This window comes from Chrysemys picta, chromosome 4 (genome assembly GCF_011386835.1).
Source record: "Chrysemys picta bellii isolate R12L10 chromosome 4, ASM1138683v2, whole genome shotgun sequence".
In the NCBI taxonomy this organism is placed as follows: domain Eukaryota; kingdom Metazoa; phylum Chordata; order Testudines; family Emydidae; genus Chrysemys; species Chrysemys picta.
In genome coordinates, this window is record NC_088794.1 from 106,995,397 (window position 1) to 107,013,606 (window position 18,210).

At 40.1% G+C, this 18,210-nt stretch overlaps 1 protein-coding gene across 9 annotated transcripts in view; it reads left to right on the forward strand.

Moving 5' to 3' along the window:
• Nucleotides 1-18,210, forward strand: part of ARHGAP5 (Rho GTPase activating protein 5) — an 81,145-nt gene that overhangs the window by 15,604 nt on the left and 47,331 nt on the right. For 4 of the 9 annotated variants that reach the window (XR_010601075.1, XM_005285315.5, XM_042857481.2 and 1 more), the window contains exon 4: nt 12,574-12,721. The exons of 3 other annotated variants lie outside the window; for them this stretch is intronic. Coding sequence is in view for 5 of the 6 variants with exons in the window: in XM_005285315.5 (XP_005285372.2) it covers nt 12,574-12,721 (148 nt within the window). In the remaining variant the exon portion in view is untranslated. The remainder of the gene's footprint in view (nt 1-12,573; nt 12,722-18,210) is intronic. 2 more of the 9 variants (XM_024101876.3, XM_065595440.1) reach the window with 1 other exon arrangement.

Below are 18,210 nucleotides of genomic sequence, written 5' to 3' on the forward strand. Positions count from 1 at the left end.
TCTCTGGCAGAATGGAAGTTCAGTTTGGAAGGGTGTAGTCCTTTCTTCTTTTCCTACACCTCTTAGATGTCATGACTCCTGGGGGAATTCTGCATCACTGCACATGTGCAGATTTCTTTGCTTCCCTGCAGAAAAATGACTTTCTGACAGGGAAGCAAAGGGAAGCCACAAGAGCAGTTATGCAACCCTCCCCAGCTGTATGTTTTGGGTGCCCAGGGCAGCCGGCAGAGAAGTAAAATCACTGTGAGGCAGGGGGTAGGACTGGGGAAGATCCGGCTGGTGGTTCCTACCCTGCACGGGTAGCTGCTAGTCCCAGCTAGGCTGGGGAGGAATCTTTGCAAACTTCCTGCCCTCTGCCCGCCCTCCCCCTCCCCCCACTTCTTGCACCCATGGCTCCTCAGCTGCAGGAGGAGGGATCCCTGTACAGGGAGCTGGTCCCTCATCTCCTTAACCCCGTGTATCCAGATCCCCTCATATCCAGTCCCTCCCACTGAGCTGAACCCCCCTGCTCTCAGAACCCCCTTGATGTGCCCCATTCCCCCTGGACCACCACAATGAGCCACCCGCACCTGGATCCCTACCCCACTGAGCCCCACTCCTCCAGTATCTGGATCCACCACTGAGTCCTGCACACCCAGGCCCCTGTGCTGAGCTCCCGCCCCTCACACTGACCCCCCTGCTGATCCCCAATCATCTTCACCTGAACCCCCCTGCAGAGTCTCATTACTGTTGCACCTAGAACTCCCCCAACAGGCACCTGTGCAGCCAGATGTCCCTTGCACCTGGGTTCCCCACTGAGCTTCCCACACCCAGATTGCCTCACACAGAACCCTCTCAACCCACACCTGGATCCCCCCACACAAAGCCCCTACACACTTGGATCCTGCCTTGCTGAGCCTGCCTGCCCACACCTGGTGCACCTGGAATGGAGGGACAGGGTCCTGGGGTGTTTCTGGGGCAGGCCCGGTCCTTGTGACATGAGGGTTGGGTGCAGCCTCACCACTGAGTCTGTCACGGGGGGGGAAGCTGCACAGTGATCTCCCACCTCTGTGCAGCCAGTGGCCTGTGCCCCCCAATGCCATGCTGGAGCTTCCACATTTACTTGACAAATAAAATTTGCAGAATTTTAAAATATTGTGTGCAGAATTTTAAAATGTTTGGTGCATAATGTCCTCAGGAGTAAGACGTAGTCTTTTAGCACTTTGTGAATTTTATAATTGCAGAATGTGACTCTTACACTACATCCACTCCTCACTGAATAGAAAAGATATGTTGCACATACGACAAACATCCAGATTCTCCTAGTACCACCAATATAAAACTGTTGTTGCATTTTTGTTTAGAGGCTTTTAAACTTTTTTCCCCTTCAACCATGAAAGGACTGCTGTTACAGATTACGGTTAGAAGGGTGTATATACAGGCTTCTTAAATTTGTTAATCAGTCTCAATTGTTCAGCTGTAGGAGGTGCTACAGGACAGTTGGCTACCTTTCTCAGCAAGTGACTCTTTCATCTATGACATGGTACAATATTATTATTTTTGTTATTAGGCTAGAAATACATTGTGGAATGTACTGTTATGTTTCAGATAGATTTGTGGCCCATGCATTCATAAAACTTTTTGGAAACTTCCGGCTTGATTGCTGTAAATATGTAAAGAAAATGAACGTTAAAAAAACAAAAAAACTATGCATGGACTGGTGTCCTCTCTTTCTCTGTTGGTGTCACGAACACCTACCATTCTATAGTGACTGAGAAATTCCAGGTAAGATGCCCTTAGAAGCTTCTGACTACTAGCTGTTGAAACACGCTTTCTTTCTTTTCTGGCTAAGGGAGTGAAAGACTTGGTATTTAATCTGGGTCTCTTGTATAGCACTGCAGAGGACTCTTTGCATAGAAGGTTGTGGAAAGTCTTTAGGTTTTTTATCTTCTGTCTGCTATGAAGCAAAGTATTTCTGGCTTATGGAACTTTATCTTCTGTCTGCTATGAAGCAAAGTATTTCTGGCTTATGGAACTTTTTCTGTAAGTGTGAATTTGCATAAGTCGGGTCTTGTCTGAGTGTCTGTATAGACTTTTACACTTAGAGTTGATTTTTTGTTCAATAGTCTCTAACCAAGACAATGTATACACGCCTTTTCTTTTGTCTAATGTAAAAAGCTTGATATACTATTGGAAGTAAAAGTATTTAAAACAAAATACCCACACAGTAAACAAAATTTATAGAAACTGATTTTTTCTTGTGCTGTGCCAAAAATAAAAATATTTTTCTGTAGAATATACAAATTGGATGAGAGGATAAAAGTATATTACGTCAGCATTTGTGTGGCTGCTGTTTCTCTATTTAGAAATGTCTTTAGCAAAGGAAAATCTTGCTCTAGTTATTTGCCAGTAAGATATTTTATATATATATATATATATATATATATATATATATATATATATATATATATATATATATATATATATATATATATATATATATATATATCAGAAAACATTTGAATACAAAAAGCCACATCTACAACTTACCCTGCTGCCATGTAATTGCTTTAAAGTTAGGATTATTGGTGTATAATGTAAGTATTTTGATCTTCTCTAATAGCTGAAACTAGCTATATAGCTGAGTTTTGTTGAGAAAATAAAAGTCCAATAAACTGGTCAGCTTGAGGGGCTTTTATATTTAATTCGTGCTAGGAGATGGATGCTTTTTTGCCTAGAATGAGACCAGAACAGCTTGTTTTGATTAAAGGAAGCACTTTTCAGGCCTTACCTTGGTACTGTGTATGTTTGTCCTAATAGAAGAGTCTTTGTAAATTGCTGATGTCTTTGATTAAGATGATCTTGGTCAGCATGTCATGGAACGGTGTAAATAGTTGATGAGTCCAGATTTGTACATGGCTAATGATTATAGATTAAAACTCTATTTTTTTTATTTTTTCCATATTTGAGTTACCAGGTTTTTGGTTTCTTTTCTGTCAAGTATTGCCATTGCAGATCCCCACTCTCAAGAGTGCCTACTAGTCACAGAACCATCTGGAAATCACGATGTGGGGCTGGTATATATGCCTTCACATGTGTCTGAAAGGGGCTGTGGCTCCTGTTCTATGTTCATTTCCTATTATTGAAGGGAGCAGGTCTCTGAACCATCATTTCTCTTTAAGTGCTCAGTACTATTTAACATTTCTAACTTAGGAAGAAGTAAAATTATATAAGTGTTTTCTTGTTTAGTGCAAGTTTATCATTGCTCCTTTTGTTTGCTCAAATGCAACAACTCTGCATAGAAATCTGGATTCAAGTGATCTCAGATGTTGTATTCGGACAAAGTATCCAAGAGAAAACAGTACTCCAAATGCTGAAAGTTCTTCAGTTCTTTTGCTAAAGGATTCTGCAGTCAGTGTATTATTGGCTTTGTGGATTAAGTTAAGCAGGAGCATTGGCTGGAGCTACTATTAACACAGAGAACCTAGAGTGCTGAGCTTAATAGTACTGTTTCCGTTTCTTTCATTCCTGTTGTTTCAGAGACTCTTAAATCCCTCAGGATGCAGGGCTGCTTCAGAGTGAAACAGTCCACAAGATCCAAATATTCTGGCTTTAGACTGAAGGCTGTGTTTAAGTAGTTTTGCAGAAGTCCCATCTCTTCCCTTCTCTCCCTCCCCTCCCCACCCCCCTGCCCTTCTCCCCTAAACCCTATGTACTCAGATCTGGAGTTGAGTGACTAAGAGCATGTCTACACTCAGGGCTGGCTTTAGAAAGTGCGGGGCCCAATTCGAACATTTTCAGCGGGGCCCCAGCAGGGATGACTAAAAAAAAAATGTAAAAAAACCTCTTTCATTTCTTCCATGTATTTACTTTCCATAACTATATAAATAATAACAAAATTATATATTGTGTACCTTGCTGGCTGGAGGCAGGGTAGGGTCTGGCTGGAGGCAGGGCAGGGGATGCAGGGCTGGCTGCAGGCAGGGGGTGTGAGGCTGGCTGCAGGCAGGGCAGGGGTTGCAGCAGGGGCTGGCTGCGGGCAGAGGGTGCGGGGCTGGCTGGAGACGGGCTGGCTGTGGGCAGGGCAAGGAGTGCGGGGCTGGCTGTGGGCAGGGCAAGGGGTGCGGGGCTGGCTGGAGACAGACTGGCTGCGGGTAGGGCGGGGGTGCAGGGTGCGGGCAGGGGGTGCAGCAGGGACTGGCTGCGGGCTGGGCAGGGGCTCCCCTGCTTCTACCGCCCCGGCCCTTTAAATAGCTGCCAGAGCCCTGGGGAAACAGCAGGGCTCCCGTGGCTATTTAAAGGCCCGGGGCGGTAGAAACAATGGGAGCCCTGGACTTTTTAAATAGCCTCCAGAGCCCCTACAGCCCTACCCCAGGACTCCAGAAGTGGGGCTCTGGTGGCAATTTAAAGGGCCTGGGGCTCCAGACCCTGCTGGGAGCCCCAGGCCCTTTAAATTGCCCCCTGGGGAAGCCGCACCGCCCTGGTACGTAGTACCGGCGATGGCAAGGGCGCGGGCCCCTCTTAGGCGCAGGGCCTGAATCAGGGGAATCGGCTGAATCGGCCTAAAGCCGGCCCTGTCTATACTATGCACCTTTTAGCGATGCAGGTGTGCTGCTACAGCTGTGCTGCTCAAAGGTGCACAGGGTAGAAGCTCTCCCGCCATCAAAAAACAAAACAAAAACCCCAACAATGAGCGATGGTAGCTTTGTCGGCGGGTGAGCTCTCCTGCCAACAAAGTGCTGTTCACACCAGTGTTTTTTGTCGGTAAAAATTTTGTCGTTCGGGGTGTTTGGTTTTTCTCACACCCCTCAACGACAAAAGTTTCACCGATGAAAATCCAGTGTAGACAAAGCCTGAGAGAATTCTTAATCCCTTTTTTTTTTCTGACTGCCAGAGACAAAGGCAAGAATCTGAGCACTGTCTTTGAGCCCAGTATGAAGAGCCAGTGATAAGAGTTTAGTGTACAGGCGGTAGCATCCATTGGGTTTGGAAGGGTCTTGGAGTCAGAAGGAGTGTGGAATCCTGACTTTCTGAATTCTGGGCCCCTCAAATGTGATTCTTGACAGTCTGCTCTCTTACCTTTGGAGTCCTTTGGATCAGAGTGCTGTGTCCGTTCTAAAAGGGAGCTTGGAGTGACAGTAATTTGTGCTCCATTCTCTTCAGAGCAATGGAAGATTATCCTTTTCTCCCTACAGTCTGACTAATTCATGATCTCTCAGGCCTGTCACATCCTTTCCTGGGACAATGTATGACTCGACTTCAGAGGCTTGAATCCAAAAGGCTCCAGGAATTACCTTGGAAATTAGACCTAAGCCCTTGACCCAAGGTGTAATTTCAAGATCGGGTAGATGTACATGCACTAGTGTTTAATTGAGCCAGTTCACTAAAAATAGTAGTGAGGTGGCAGCAGTGGTGTGGGCTAGCTGCCCGAGTACTTAACTAGATTTCAGATGGGATTGAACTCAGGAGGATAGTCTATGCTGCTGCTTACACTGCCATTTCTGCAGAGGTATTTTTTAGTACACCTCTACCCTGATATAATGTGACACGATATAACGCATTAAAGCAGGGGCTGAGCACTCCGGTGGATCAAAGCAAGTTCGATATAATGCCGTTTCACCTATAACGTGGTAAGATTTTTTTGGCTCCCAAGGACAGCATTATATCGAGGTAGAGGTGTACATGTAGTCTATCTGAATTGGAAATTATACCTATAGCTGCAGTGTAGATGTATCCTTAGTTATATCTGGAATGGGACTGGGGTTCAGTATGAAGTTGTTGGATCTTTGAATTTCTCTGTACCTGGAATTAGCCCCATTTTCAACCACTAGTGTAGCTGCACTGATGTAGACCCTTACCATAGACAGAGTCACAATTTCCAATGGTGAAGCTTACACCTGCTTGAAATTCAGGTAAACTTCACAAGTGCAAACTGAAGTTTTCCTCATCTGTACTAAGGGTTTGCATTGGTGCAGCTACGCTCATTCCTGAAATGGAAATTAACTCCAGACAAGGTCTTTAGATTCTGCTCGTAAATTGTAATACTGACTTCAGAAATAAGATGTTGAAGATGGTTTGTTTTTCTTCACCTAGTTCTTGATCCAGGCACTATTAATCATCTCGAGATGCTCAGTGTATTCCCCTTAGACTTGACACTAGTACCACAGCCTTTTACCTTTATAGGCTAAATACACCATGGTTCATGTAGCAGCAGTCAGCCTGTTCTACAAGGATTCTTGCTAAGAAGTCATAATCAAAGTAGACTAGGAAACCTTCTCTAAAGCTTATTACCTAATATTTGGGAAGAATTGCACTGTAATACATAAATCAAGAAAATCTTCGGTTAAAGATTTAAAAATGTATTAGCTATTATGTTTTTTTATAAAATTATGGTCTTTTTAACTCCAGGCTACGTACAAATAGGTTGGTGATCCTAAGTAAAGTGAGTTTAGGATATAATAGCAATGTGCTCCTTTAGTAGTGTATTTTATAAATGGGGAAAAGTGGTTTTTGCTTTTCTGTGAGCTTTAGAGAACCTATCCTGGTCAAGAAATTGGAGAAGCCGTATTGTGACGGCGCATACACTGGACATGTGGAGGAATTTGGTGGAGATGCGAAGTATGAAAATAAAGAATCTGCACAATTTAACTTTTTAACTACAGCTATACAGTGAATTGCTTGGAAATGAAAGAGAAGATGACCCAAAAATTACATGATGCATGTCTAGCCTGATTATATATTGACACTTTCCAATAACTGCATGTGTGGGAATGTTGAATAGGATAATTTGGAGACCCTGAGCTAAAGGACAAGCAATGACTTATTTGTCTACAGAAGTTAAAATTGTGGCAAATGGAAAAACACCTAATAGTGCTGCCAGGACCATCATAGATGTTGGAGTTTGACTATCCCTATTAGTTCAACTTTTATGAATCTGCAAGAATTTAATTGTTTTATAATCGTGCTTCAGTCTTCACGGCTGAGGATGCTAGGGAGATTCCCAAACCTGAGCCGGCTTTTATAGGTGACAAATCTGAGGAATTGTTACAGATTGAGGTGTCACTAGAGGAGGTTTTGGAATTAATTGATAAACTTAACAGTAACAAGTCACTGGGACCAGATGGCATTCACCCAAGAATTCTGAAAGAAGTCAAATGTGAAATTGCGGAACTACTAACTATGGTTTGTAACCTGTCCTTTAAATCAGCTTCTGTACCCAGTGACTGGAAGATAGTTAATATAACACCAATATTTGAAAAGGGCTCTAGAGGCAATTACAGACTGATAAGTCTAACGTCAGTACCCAGTAAATTAGTTGAAACAATAGTAATGAATAAAATTGTCATACACATAGAAGAACATAAATTGTTGGGCAAAAGTCAACATGGTTTCTGTAAAGGGAAATCATGTCTTACTTATCTATTAGAGTTCTTTGAAGGGGTCAACAAACATGTGAACAAGGGGGGTCCAGTGGACATAGTGTACTTAGATTTCCAGAAAGCTCACCAAGGTCCCTCACCAAAGGCTCTTACGTAAATTAAGTTGTCATGGGGTAAGAGGGAAGATCCTTTCATGGACTGAGAACTGGTTAAAAGAGAGCGAATAAAAGGTAGGAATAAATGGTAAATTTTCAGAATGGAGAGGGGTAACTAGTGGTGTTCCCCAAGGGTCAGTCCTAGGACCAGTCCTATTCAACTTATTCATAAATAATCTGGAGAAAGGGGTAAAAAGTGAGGTGGCAAAGTTTGCAGACGATACTAAACTGCTCAAGATAGTTAAGACCAAAGCAGACCGTGAAGAACTTCAAAAAGATCTTACAAAACTAAGTGATTGGTTAACAAAATGGCAAATTAAATTTAATGTGGATAAATGTAAAGTACTGGATAAATTCATGGAGGTTAAGTCCATTAATGGCTATTAGCCAGGATGGGTAAGGAATGGTGTCCCTAGCCTCTGTTTGTCAGAGGGTGGTGATGAACGACAGGAGAGAGATCACTTGATCATTATTTGTTAGGTTCACTCCCTCTGGGGCACCTGGCATTGGCCACTGTTGGTAGACATGGTACTGGGCTGGATGAACCTTTGATGTGACCCAGTATGGCCACTCTTATTTTCTTAAGCATATATAACAATTGTCCAAAGGCTAAAAAGTTTGAAAGAGAGGTTTTTTTTCAGCTGCCAGTGAGTTGTGGATGACAGTATTTATAAACCAGGCTGCTACAGGAGGATATTCATGCATGTCTGACTCCTCCCACTCAACAAAATCTATGTAAAACTACTGTAAGTGATGTTGAAGTTAAATTGTAGTAAGCAGAAGGGCAGATCTCTCTTTTGGGCATATGTTTCAGGAAAACATTTACATTCAAATACTTGTTTAAAATGTATTGTTTGTAATTCACTTAAATTTCCCTTTTTTCAATCATGATTAAAACATAATAGAATTATTATTAAATGTTTCTATAAATGTGGCTGAAGATTTTTGCCCTTTTTGAAAATAAATATTAAATGGACCCTGTTGGGATTTAAGGTGGGAAACTGAGTCCACCCAATTTAGGCGTAATGAATTTCTGCCTTTATTTATACAATTTCAGACAGAATACGGACTTATACTGTCTGAACATATATTTATATGGGTATGGGTCCCAATTTACCACATTTCAGGGCACCTGGAAGTTCTCCTATACTCTGTGATGGTTGTCACCTCCTCTGATCCCTCAGTCTGTTCCTTCAGTCCTGTTCCTTCAGTTTCTGGTCTGCTGTTTCTCCAATTTGGGCCTTGTTTACTTCAGTTCCTTTATACATTTCCTCATTACATATTTGTTAACCTTTCTCCAATCAGTTTTAAGCACATTAAGCAAGCGTTTTAGGTCATGCACAAGCTTCAATTCACACAACTTTTGCTGTTTAATTTCCATGTCGTCATGGTTCATTGTCATCCTTCCCCTGGATTTTCCCATGAAAAAGGGGCTTCTTATCATTGTAGGTTTGTGTATTTTTTACCCCAGAACTTCCAGCACAACATGATACCTTTGTCCTGTCAATAATAACATCATTTTAAGCAAATCTGTATGAGAGGAGGAGAATTGGCAAATCCACAATCATGCTAGTAAGGCCTTGACTTAAGTGTTACCTTATCTAAATTAATTCACTATTCATAATTATAAATTATTAAAATATAACCCCAAGCCTGGGTAGGAAGGGTGAAAAACCTCAGGAGGAGCAGAGGTACATTGATGAGCAAGAGAAAGATGCAAGGCTGGGAGGTGAATACATTGATAGGCTGGATAGATACGATGCTGGGGACAGCACAGAATTCATTAAAATTTTGGGATTTGGAGAGAAGTTGGAAGATCCAAATCATTAGGCAGCCAGTGAGAGCTCCTGCAGCAGGGGCCAAAATCACCTTTCTCTACGCATTGAGAGAGCTGGCCACACTGGTTTGCCACATGCATTCAGGGTGGCATGGGAGAGTTCAGAAATGAAAAAATTGTCTTGTACTTTTTGGTGTATTAAAAATTCAGTTTTTGGGCCAGTCGTGATTATTTTGTGGTTTGACTCATGATTTTAGAACTTTTGTGGGTTGGCAAAACTGAGGACTTTTCCTGCAATAGCTCCTGGCTACCAAGGGCTGGCTGTGTACTGCTGAGCACAAAAATGGGGAGCAGGAAAACTTTCCTGTATACTGAATGCCCCTCTCTCCCACCTCCCACCTCGAAAAAAAACATTTTACCCAGGCACCATGCAGTAGAGGAGGAAATAGTTCAACTTGCTTGATGAATGCAGAGGGAGGGCAGGGACAAGATGGAATAGACAGGAACAGGCTAAAAACAGGTGGTAAGAGGGCAGGAGGCATGTGCATGTGGATAGGAGTGGGGAAGGGACAGGAGTAGTGCTCATATGGATAAGAGCTTGGAAGGTGGAGGGGATGGAGCAGGAGTCTGACAGGGGAAATAGGGGCCGATGAAGGCAGGGAGTATCTGTGAAGGGGAAGTGCAGAAGTGTGTTTAACTCCTAGAAAACATTCTCCTGCAGAACTTTGAATTTAATCCAGGGTCTTGGAGTCTCAGTAGTCCTCTGCTGTCTTCCAAATAGCTGTGAAACGCACTGGCAAAATGTCTTTTCCCTTTATCGTTTCTATTCTGCATAGAGGCTAACTGCTATCAGTTACTCATTTAACTCAAGTAGTTTGCGTGATCTGTGCTCTGGCTCTCACGGTTCCAACTCTTCTAATGAGCTGTCTGGTAGTCATAATGGTTCCACATGTAATTCCTGTGGGTTTTTTTTTTTTTCAATAGGCTTTTTAAAAAAATTAGGAAATTGCCTTAAAAATACCTTAAGAGAATATTACAGTTACAAAGTCAAGTACTCAAAAACAAGGACATTTCAGTGTTGAGGTTCACACTGAACCTCACACTGCTGTGCCTCCAGCTTTTAAACTTATTGGCAGTGGGTCAGCTTTCATGTGAGTGCAGCATGGGGTCTTTCTCCTGCAGGAGCTTCAAGATCAGGAAGTACCCACACTGCCAAGTCCTCTCAAAGCCAAACATCCCAAGTCCCTTATGCCTGAACTATAAGTGAAGCATATACTTAGAGGGATCTCTGAGGAAAGGAGTTGATGAGGGTGACCATTGACCCTGAGAAAAACACACTTTTTTAATCCTTCTTAGCTCTTGCCCTATCCCACTGCCAACAGGCCTCTGGAGTGGCAGTGCACAGAATATGGCACTCGTGCTGGCATGGCTTTGCATCAGTTACCTCACCTGTCCTGCTCAAATTGCTCTAATGGTAAAATGCACCAGCACCGCTTCATTTCTTCTCCTTGCCTCCTCAGGAAAAACACCAAGAGAAGAACTTAACACATTTATCCATCCTCACTGTAGTATATGAGTGCTTCACCACCATTAAAGAATTTTAACCCTCATAACACTCATGTGAGGTAGGGAGGGTATTCTTCTTGTGTACATTGATCTAATCCAGTCTCCTCAGAAGGAGCAGCCCTGTAGTAGGCAAAGGGGTAATAACTTAAAAATACTCAGCTTGGGGGGGAAGCAGTTACTTTTAATAATCTGTTATATGCAACCCAGTTTAGAAGGTAGACATTTCTATTAGTCTGTTTTTTTCCCATTATTGGGGAGGATGCTGCAGTGTTTTATCCTGTGCAACAGATACGTTTTTATTTACTTTCACACCAAGGAAAATACCCTCCTGTAAACACGAGATTGAAGAAACTGTGTGAAGTTTCAGAAGAAATAACATCTAAAGAAATTCTGTCTTTAAATATCCTAATAGGTCCTTGTGTCTTGCAAGATGATGATTTAATAGCGAGTTTTTTCCTAATAAAAAATCTTGGATTATATGATGTACTCTAAATATTAATTCAAGTGATAATCTTTTGGACATATCAGCAGAACTGTAATTATGGTCAGTAGTTTGAATAACATTTTATTGAAAAGTTGCTTAACACATTTAAAAGCTTGCTTTTGTAGTTTTTAGATAGCCTCCAACTCACTACTCTTGTATTATTTTCTAAGTGTTGACTGATGATTGCATCTTTGTGTTGATACATACTTGATTCTGATCTTCGTTCAGTTTGACATTTTTGTATGTGTATAACTTGTAAATGAAATGTAATATATTTTATTTCTGGTTGCTAGTTTAATTTCCACATTTAGGTGCTGATTATACAAGTGAAATGGAAAAAATAAGTGGCTATGTAGCTGCAAACAGTCCAGTAGTACTACATTTTTGACAGATAATATGTTTGATTTCAGGATTATTTTCATCAGTTGTTTAGTAGCCTGGAACATGAATTTCATTATGGAAAGCTCCTGCACATGCTAATAATAAAAGACTTGGACATGAAATTCAGCTATTTTCTCTTTAGTTTTCACCCAGTGTAAACCTTTTAAGCCAAAATCACAAGCCTAATGGCAAAACTTTTAATAAGCCCCAATGAATGGGTCCTAGATGCCAAGCTGATGCTACACTATACTTTTATTTTACATTTGTTGTGGGATATTCTGTGTGTATGTAAGTAAACTAACTAATGTGCAGAATGCAGTATCCTTAATATAAAACATACTGAAGCAACTTGGTTCTCAAAAGATGCAGAAATATTCTTACCTCCTTTGTTGTCAATGTGAATCTTTATTACATCTGTTTTTGTGTATACATAATGATAACTGACTTCTGTAGATTTGTTGTGAAAGATGGCATCATTATAATTTCACTTTAATGGTGTTTCATGTTAACATATTAATTAGTTTAAATACAGAAGAAAAAGCATCACTGTAACTCTAGACAAATAGTATATTATATTCCTGAGGCTGCATATTTGTTCTTGTGATTTTTTTTTTTTTTTTTTTGGATCATCCTGTTTGCTTTCTGGTGCAGATATGACCAATCATTTCCATTATGTCAGAATGCTTTTTACTTAAAGCACACTATTTTAAATATCTTTTTACTTAAGTTTTGCCATTAGGGAAAACTCACATACTGTAGATGTGATCTTAATTGAAGGTTTGTATTGTGAATGTTTTATTACACTGCTTAATAACAATATTTTTGGAGTAACTGTGGTATGTTTTGTTGTAGCAGAAAAAGAAAACTAAGGCATTCAATCCTCCAACCCGTAGAAACTGGGAAAGTAATTACTTTGGGATGCCCCTACAGGATCTGGTTACACCTGAGAAGCCCATACCACTGTTTGTTGAAAAATGTGTGGAATTTATTGAAGATACAGGTAGGATAGAAGTATTGTTGGAAGAAAGATTTTTACCCTTTTCTTCAGTGAGGAATGTATGTCTTTTCTTTAGTTGTGAAATTGATTTGATAATTTTATTTTGACATACAAGTACATATTTGTACAATTTTAAGGTTTTGTTTACTGTAAGATAAAAATGCATTTCAGGAAGATCGAGTATGTTTAGACCATATGCTTAAAGTGATTGGTTTTATGGGTATTTACACACACAATTTGCAGCTTTTTAAATAAGCGGCTACCTTCATTTTTAACGTAAGTAGAATTATTTAGAACTTTAACACAATGACACCATGATTGTCACTAATATATTTTGCATAATCATATATAAAAAAACCTCAATCCACATTTTTCAAGTGGCGAAAACAATTTCTTGATTTTAACGTGAGTGCAATTTGTTCAATAAAATCCTTTCTACCAACTTACATTTTCTTTTTAAATTGACATAATGCTTTTCTTAGTGGTTCTCTTATGATATTTAACATTTTTCAAGTAAAAATTACTGTTCATGCAGTACATTGTGTAGTCCAGTTGAACTCTTCTGAGGATTCTCTAATAGTAAAAAATATTTGAAAACAGTATATGCATGCACACTCTCTAATACAGCATAACACACATTCTTAATCTGTTTTGTATTTTTTTTTACACCAGTGAAAGCATCATACTAAGATGTTACTGATTCATGTTGGCCAGCATTCTTACCCCCTGTAGCATTCCAGTGATCTCAATGGTTGTAGGGAGACACAGTATATCTATTGCTAGTAAAATAAAACTGTAAATTTTTATCAGTAATACAAATGCTGTTTAGTATGTGCTATTGTAATGTTTCCAAGAGAGCTACTGCAGGTGATATGACCAGTAGTCATTGCCATGGAGAAGTTCCAGCTGTCGTATGTGGCATTGATATGATGTCCATACATTAGATGAACTGATCTGGCATTGACCTTTCATAGGATCAGAGAATTAAGAAAATGAATAGTCTGTCTCTAACACTTTTCTTTCATGACTTCCCTGCCTAAAGGCAAGAGCTGGTGTTTGACCCTCCCCAACCCCTCCAAAAAAAAGAGAGAGAGAAGGCACTGTATACAGTAGTCTACTTGATAATGGCTTGCAAATGTTACCAGAATATGGCAGATGAATATGTTCATTGGTGGTGAATCCATTGCCCAAATCAAAAATGTTCTCTTAAAAATGGGAATAAAATGTTCTAAGTTAAAATAACTTTTATCACCAGATATTTTGGAAGAATAAATTTAATTTTTAGAAAGTCTACAGATAGGTAATATACAATATTATCTAAATAAACTCTTGCATATTCAGATGTCTTTTAGCTGTCAAATGATAAATTGGACATTTAATTTTGTGAGAGCACTTTCAATTCTCTGAGAAAAGTTAATTTTGAATCCTATATTAACCGGGGAATTTTACAGGCGATTGCTTGTTGAATACCACACATGGAGGCACAGAGCATCCACCAATCACTTAGGATATAAGGTTAGCCGCAAGAAATACTGTCTTGTGCTGTCTTTCTGCATTTTTCAGAGATACTATTGTCGTATCTTTCAAAGACTTTGATTACAGAATTAGCTTTGTCAAATCCTTTTAGGACCCGCATCAAATGCTCAGCAGTCAATTAATCAAAAGTGTGGAGTTTGTCTCCAGCCATCATTGGTATGATGGCCATGGCATTGCTGATGTACACTGTGGATTTTTTGCCTGTGGGTTTTTAGCTCATGGATCTTTCAGCTTGAGCTCCTACTTGATGCTCTCATTCAGCTTTGTCTGACATGCACATAGTCCTGTTGGGTGATTAAGAACAGTTCCCATTGAAACATCTTTCTCTTGCTAAGGACAGGGCTCTGCGGAAGCAATATCTGGACTGATAGCTACTGTGATTCTTCTTCCCTTGCCAAATTTGGTGGTCTTGGCCATGTCAGCAAACGTTTTGATGACCGTTTTCTTGACTGCGCTGAAGGAGCTAGATGTCCCATCGGAATCAAGTGTACTTCTCACCAATCTCTCCATTTGTTCTTCACCAACATGTGCTATTGTCAGTAGAGTCTCTTGTCTATCTGATGTCACATGCAGTCTGGTAGATATGCTGATATTCACCTCTAGATGTGATTCAGGATCAGTGGGTTTGTCAGATTATTAATGACATGGTTGGTAGGAGCTGTTAGATGCTTTACATCCCTCTTCAGTTCAGAGGCGAGGACTTGTTTGTGAACTTTGTCTTCACTACTTTTTTTTGGGCCACTTCTTTCTCTATTATGAATAGCTTTTGCAAATATATACTATGAAGCTGTGTATTGTCATGCATAACACTAATACTGACCTGTGCATAAGTGACACAGAATTAAAAAGCTAGTCTCTAGAGTATTTCAAAAGCTAGCAGTGCATGCACAGGCTATTACAAATTAAAACCTTCTACTAAGGCTATGTCTACACTACCGTGGTAAGTCGACCTACGCTATGCAACTCCAGTTACGTGAATAACATAGCTGGAGTCGACGTACCTTAAGGTCAAGTTACTGCAGAGTCTACACTGCGGGGGGTTGACGGGAGAAAATCTCTTGTCGACTTACCTTACTCTTCTCGTCGGGGGTAGAGTACAGGGGTCAACTGGAGAGTGATCTGCAGTCAATTTGGTGGGTCTTTACTAGTCTTTACTACTGCTAAATCGACCGCCGGTGGATCAATCTCAGAGTGTCGATCCCTGCCATAGTGTAGACCTGCCCTAAGAAGACTAGAGGCTGCATTTATGAACAAAAGCTTGCAAATGGAGAAGCATTACGATAGGAATTCACATACATTATATCTACCCGCTATGCTGTTCGAGCCATGAGAACACATGCTCCTGGTGCATAATCTTTAGTTTGAGACTGATATGGTCAGCAGTGTTCAGTTGAAAGTATAGAAAACTGTTATCACTTGTGAAATACTTCAACAATTAAGAATATGCAATGTGAAAATATTTCATGTTAGTATGTTGCAAAATGTTATTTGCTATTTTTGACACATGCTAAACAGTTTAATCATTTCGGAGGTGGGGGGGAGGGAGGGAAATCTTTGACCATTCAAAACCACTAAAAATCTCTTAATACGTTGTCATTTGGCAGCTTTGACCAATAAATAACACATTAAGGTTCTGAGTTAATGTAATCAGTAATAACTGTAGTCAGTAGTCATGTTGCAGTGTTTCTGAAACTGTGCAAAAAAAAAAGGACACTTTTTTTATTTTGCATACCATTGTTTTACCTCGTCTACAGACTTATGTCACCACTTGGCAGCTCAACATCCGATCTCATCTAAATATATTAAAATAAACTTTCAAATCCTATATGATGTGATTGTGTATACGGTGGGTATATTAAACTCCAAAAATATGGCCCTTTTTGGAGAATTGCCACACTTCTACTGAGGTAAGGAAGGGACTTGGCATGTTAGGGTCCTGCAGTTTTATCTACATAGGCTAAAAATTCAAGGACATCCCACTCTCTCAAAGTTCTGGAAAGTGGGCATGTTAGCTTAACTGAAGCTGCATTTAGCAGAAAAGTATAGTCTACTGTACTATCTCTGTAAGGTGGAAACAGATATGTAAATTGTATGTATAGTTCTCAACATTTTTATCTCGCACGCTGACTGTGCAGTGTTCTAAAATTATGCTCTACTTATTAACCTTCCTTTGTCCTTCCCTTATCTGTGATTATCTGAGAATCTCATCAGATCTAATTTATCCTGGGCTAAAACGTTGTATTATAAGAAATGGTAGCTGTTAAAGTGGAGGAGAAAATTATTAAGATCTTCATTAGAGAACTGCAAATTCATAGTTTCTCTATTAGAGTTCACTGTTACAAATGTTCACTTTGACATCTAGTTATAATTACGGTATTCTTAGATGTGAAAGTTTTCAAACTAGTGGCCTCTCCAGGAAAAGGACCACTTCTTTACTGCCAGTGGTTGACAAGTCTGATTCTTTCCTCAAATCTGCACGTAGGCTGAAGATTGAGTGCAAGGATTAGTAGACCTTCCTACTTAACGGAAGCTTTTACATAAAAATGGATTCATTTTCGTAACGTTTATAGTTGCCAAAAGTTGAGGGTACTTGGATTAAGTGAGTTTTTTGCATTTAGCTCTGAATTCTGCTAATGCTGGTCATTCTTATTTCATCTGGCAGTGAGTTCCATTGTCTTTGTTTGGCTCCCATGAAAGTTCTGTTTCTTGCAGTCATAAATTTGCCATATTGATCAACAGTTTCATTGTTCCAGTGTAGATGTCATGAGAGGTGGTCATGGACAGAGAAGCATTCTGTCACGTAGGACTCTGAAAATCTTGACAATAGCCTTGAACTAGTCTGTGTCACTGGGGAGTTAGTGCAAAAATTGGCAAGTTGAAGTAATGTATTCCTGGCAATCTGTGTTTCTGAGCTGGCTGGGTGCTCTGTTCTGAATCAGTGGGAGCTTTCTCAGGGCATGGCACTTCATTCCTAATATAGAATTACAAGAATTGGTTAGATTTTCCCCCATATAAATTCTGCAGTGCAGTTTTATATTGTCAATACAAAAGTAGGTGGAATATTGAACAATTTAGGAAAAACATATTACACTTAATATAACACAATAAAAACAAGTACTATTTGGATTATACTCCTTTGTGTATTCAGTTAAAAAATCTTTATTTTAAATTTATTTGAGGCTGATCCAGAATTTCCAATATACTGCTCCAAATGTGCCACAAAGCAGGTGATTTTGCTTCATGGTACCTTGCGCGTTGCGTAAGAGTCCTGCTTGCCACACATCTGGGGCAGGAAGTTTTTCAGTTGGGGTATCAGGATGCACTAGTCTTCCTGTGTGGATCATGACAATACTGAATATTCTTTGTATTACAGCAGTGCCTAGCAGCCCTAACTGGCATTGTCACACTAGATGTAATCTCTAGACCAAGAAACTTATTGTTTATATAGACAAGACAGAGAGTGGGAGAAAAGTATGATTACCCCATTTTACAGATTGGGAGCTGAGGTGCAGAGAGATTGACATGTTAAAGGTCACAGGAAAACTGCAGTGGACATGGAAAATTAACCCAGAATTTTCTGAGTTAACAGTCCAGTGCTTTTAATCACAAGGCTGTATTATTTCTCTCATTGTTGAGGAAGGAGAAGATTTGTCTGATTCAGCAGGTGTTATACAATTGTTGGGTTTGATAGCTGTAACAGTATTTGGAGTTATGGGCATATCTACCTATGAGGCAGTCTCAGTGGTCCCATGCTGCATGGCTTTCATGTTGCAGTTATGTAATTGAACTAAAATAATATAAATACATACAACTGAAGGCTAAGATACTAAAAGCCAAGTGATTTATTTTGAAAACTTTTCAGTTAGTTTTACAGCTATATCAGAAAATGAATGATTGGTTCTTCGAGTGCTTGCTCATATCGATTCCAATTAGGTGTGCGCGCGCCGCGTGCACGA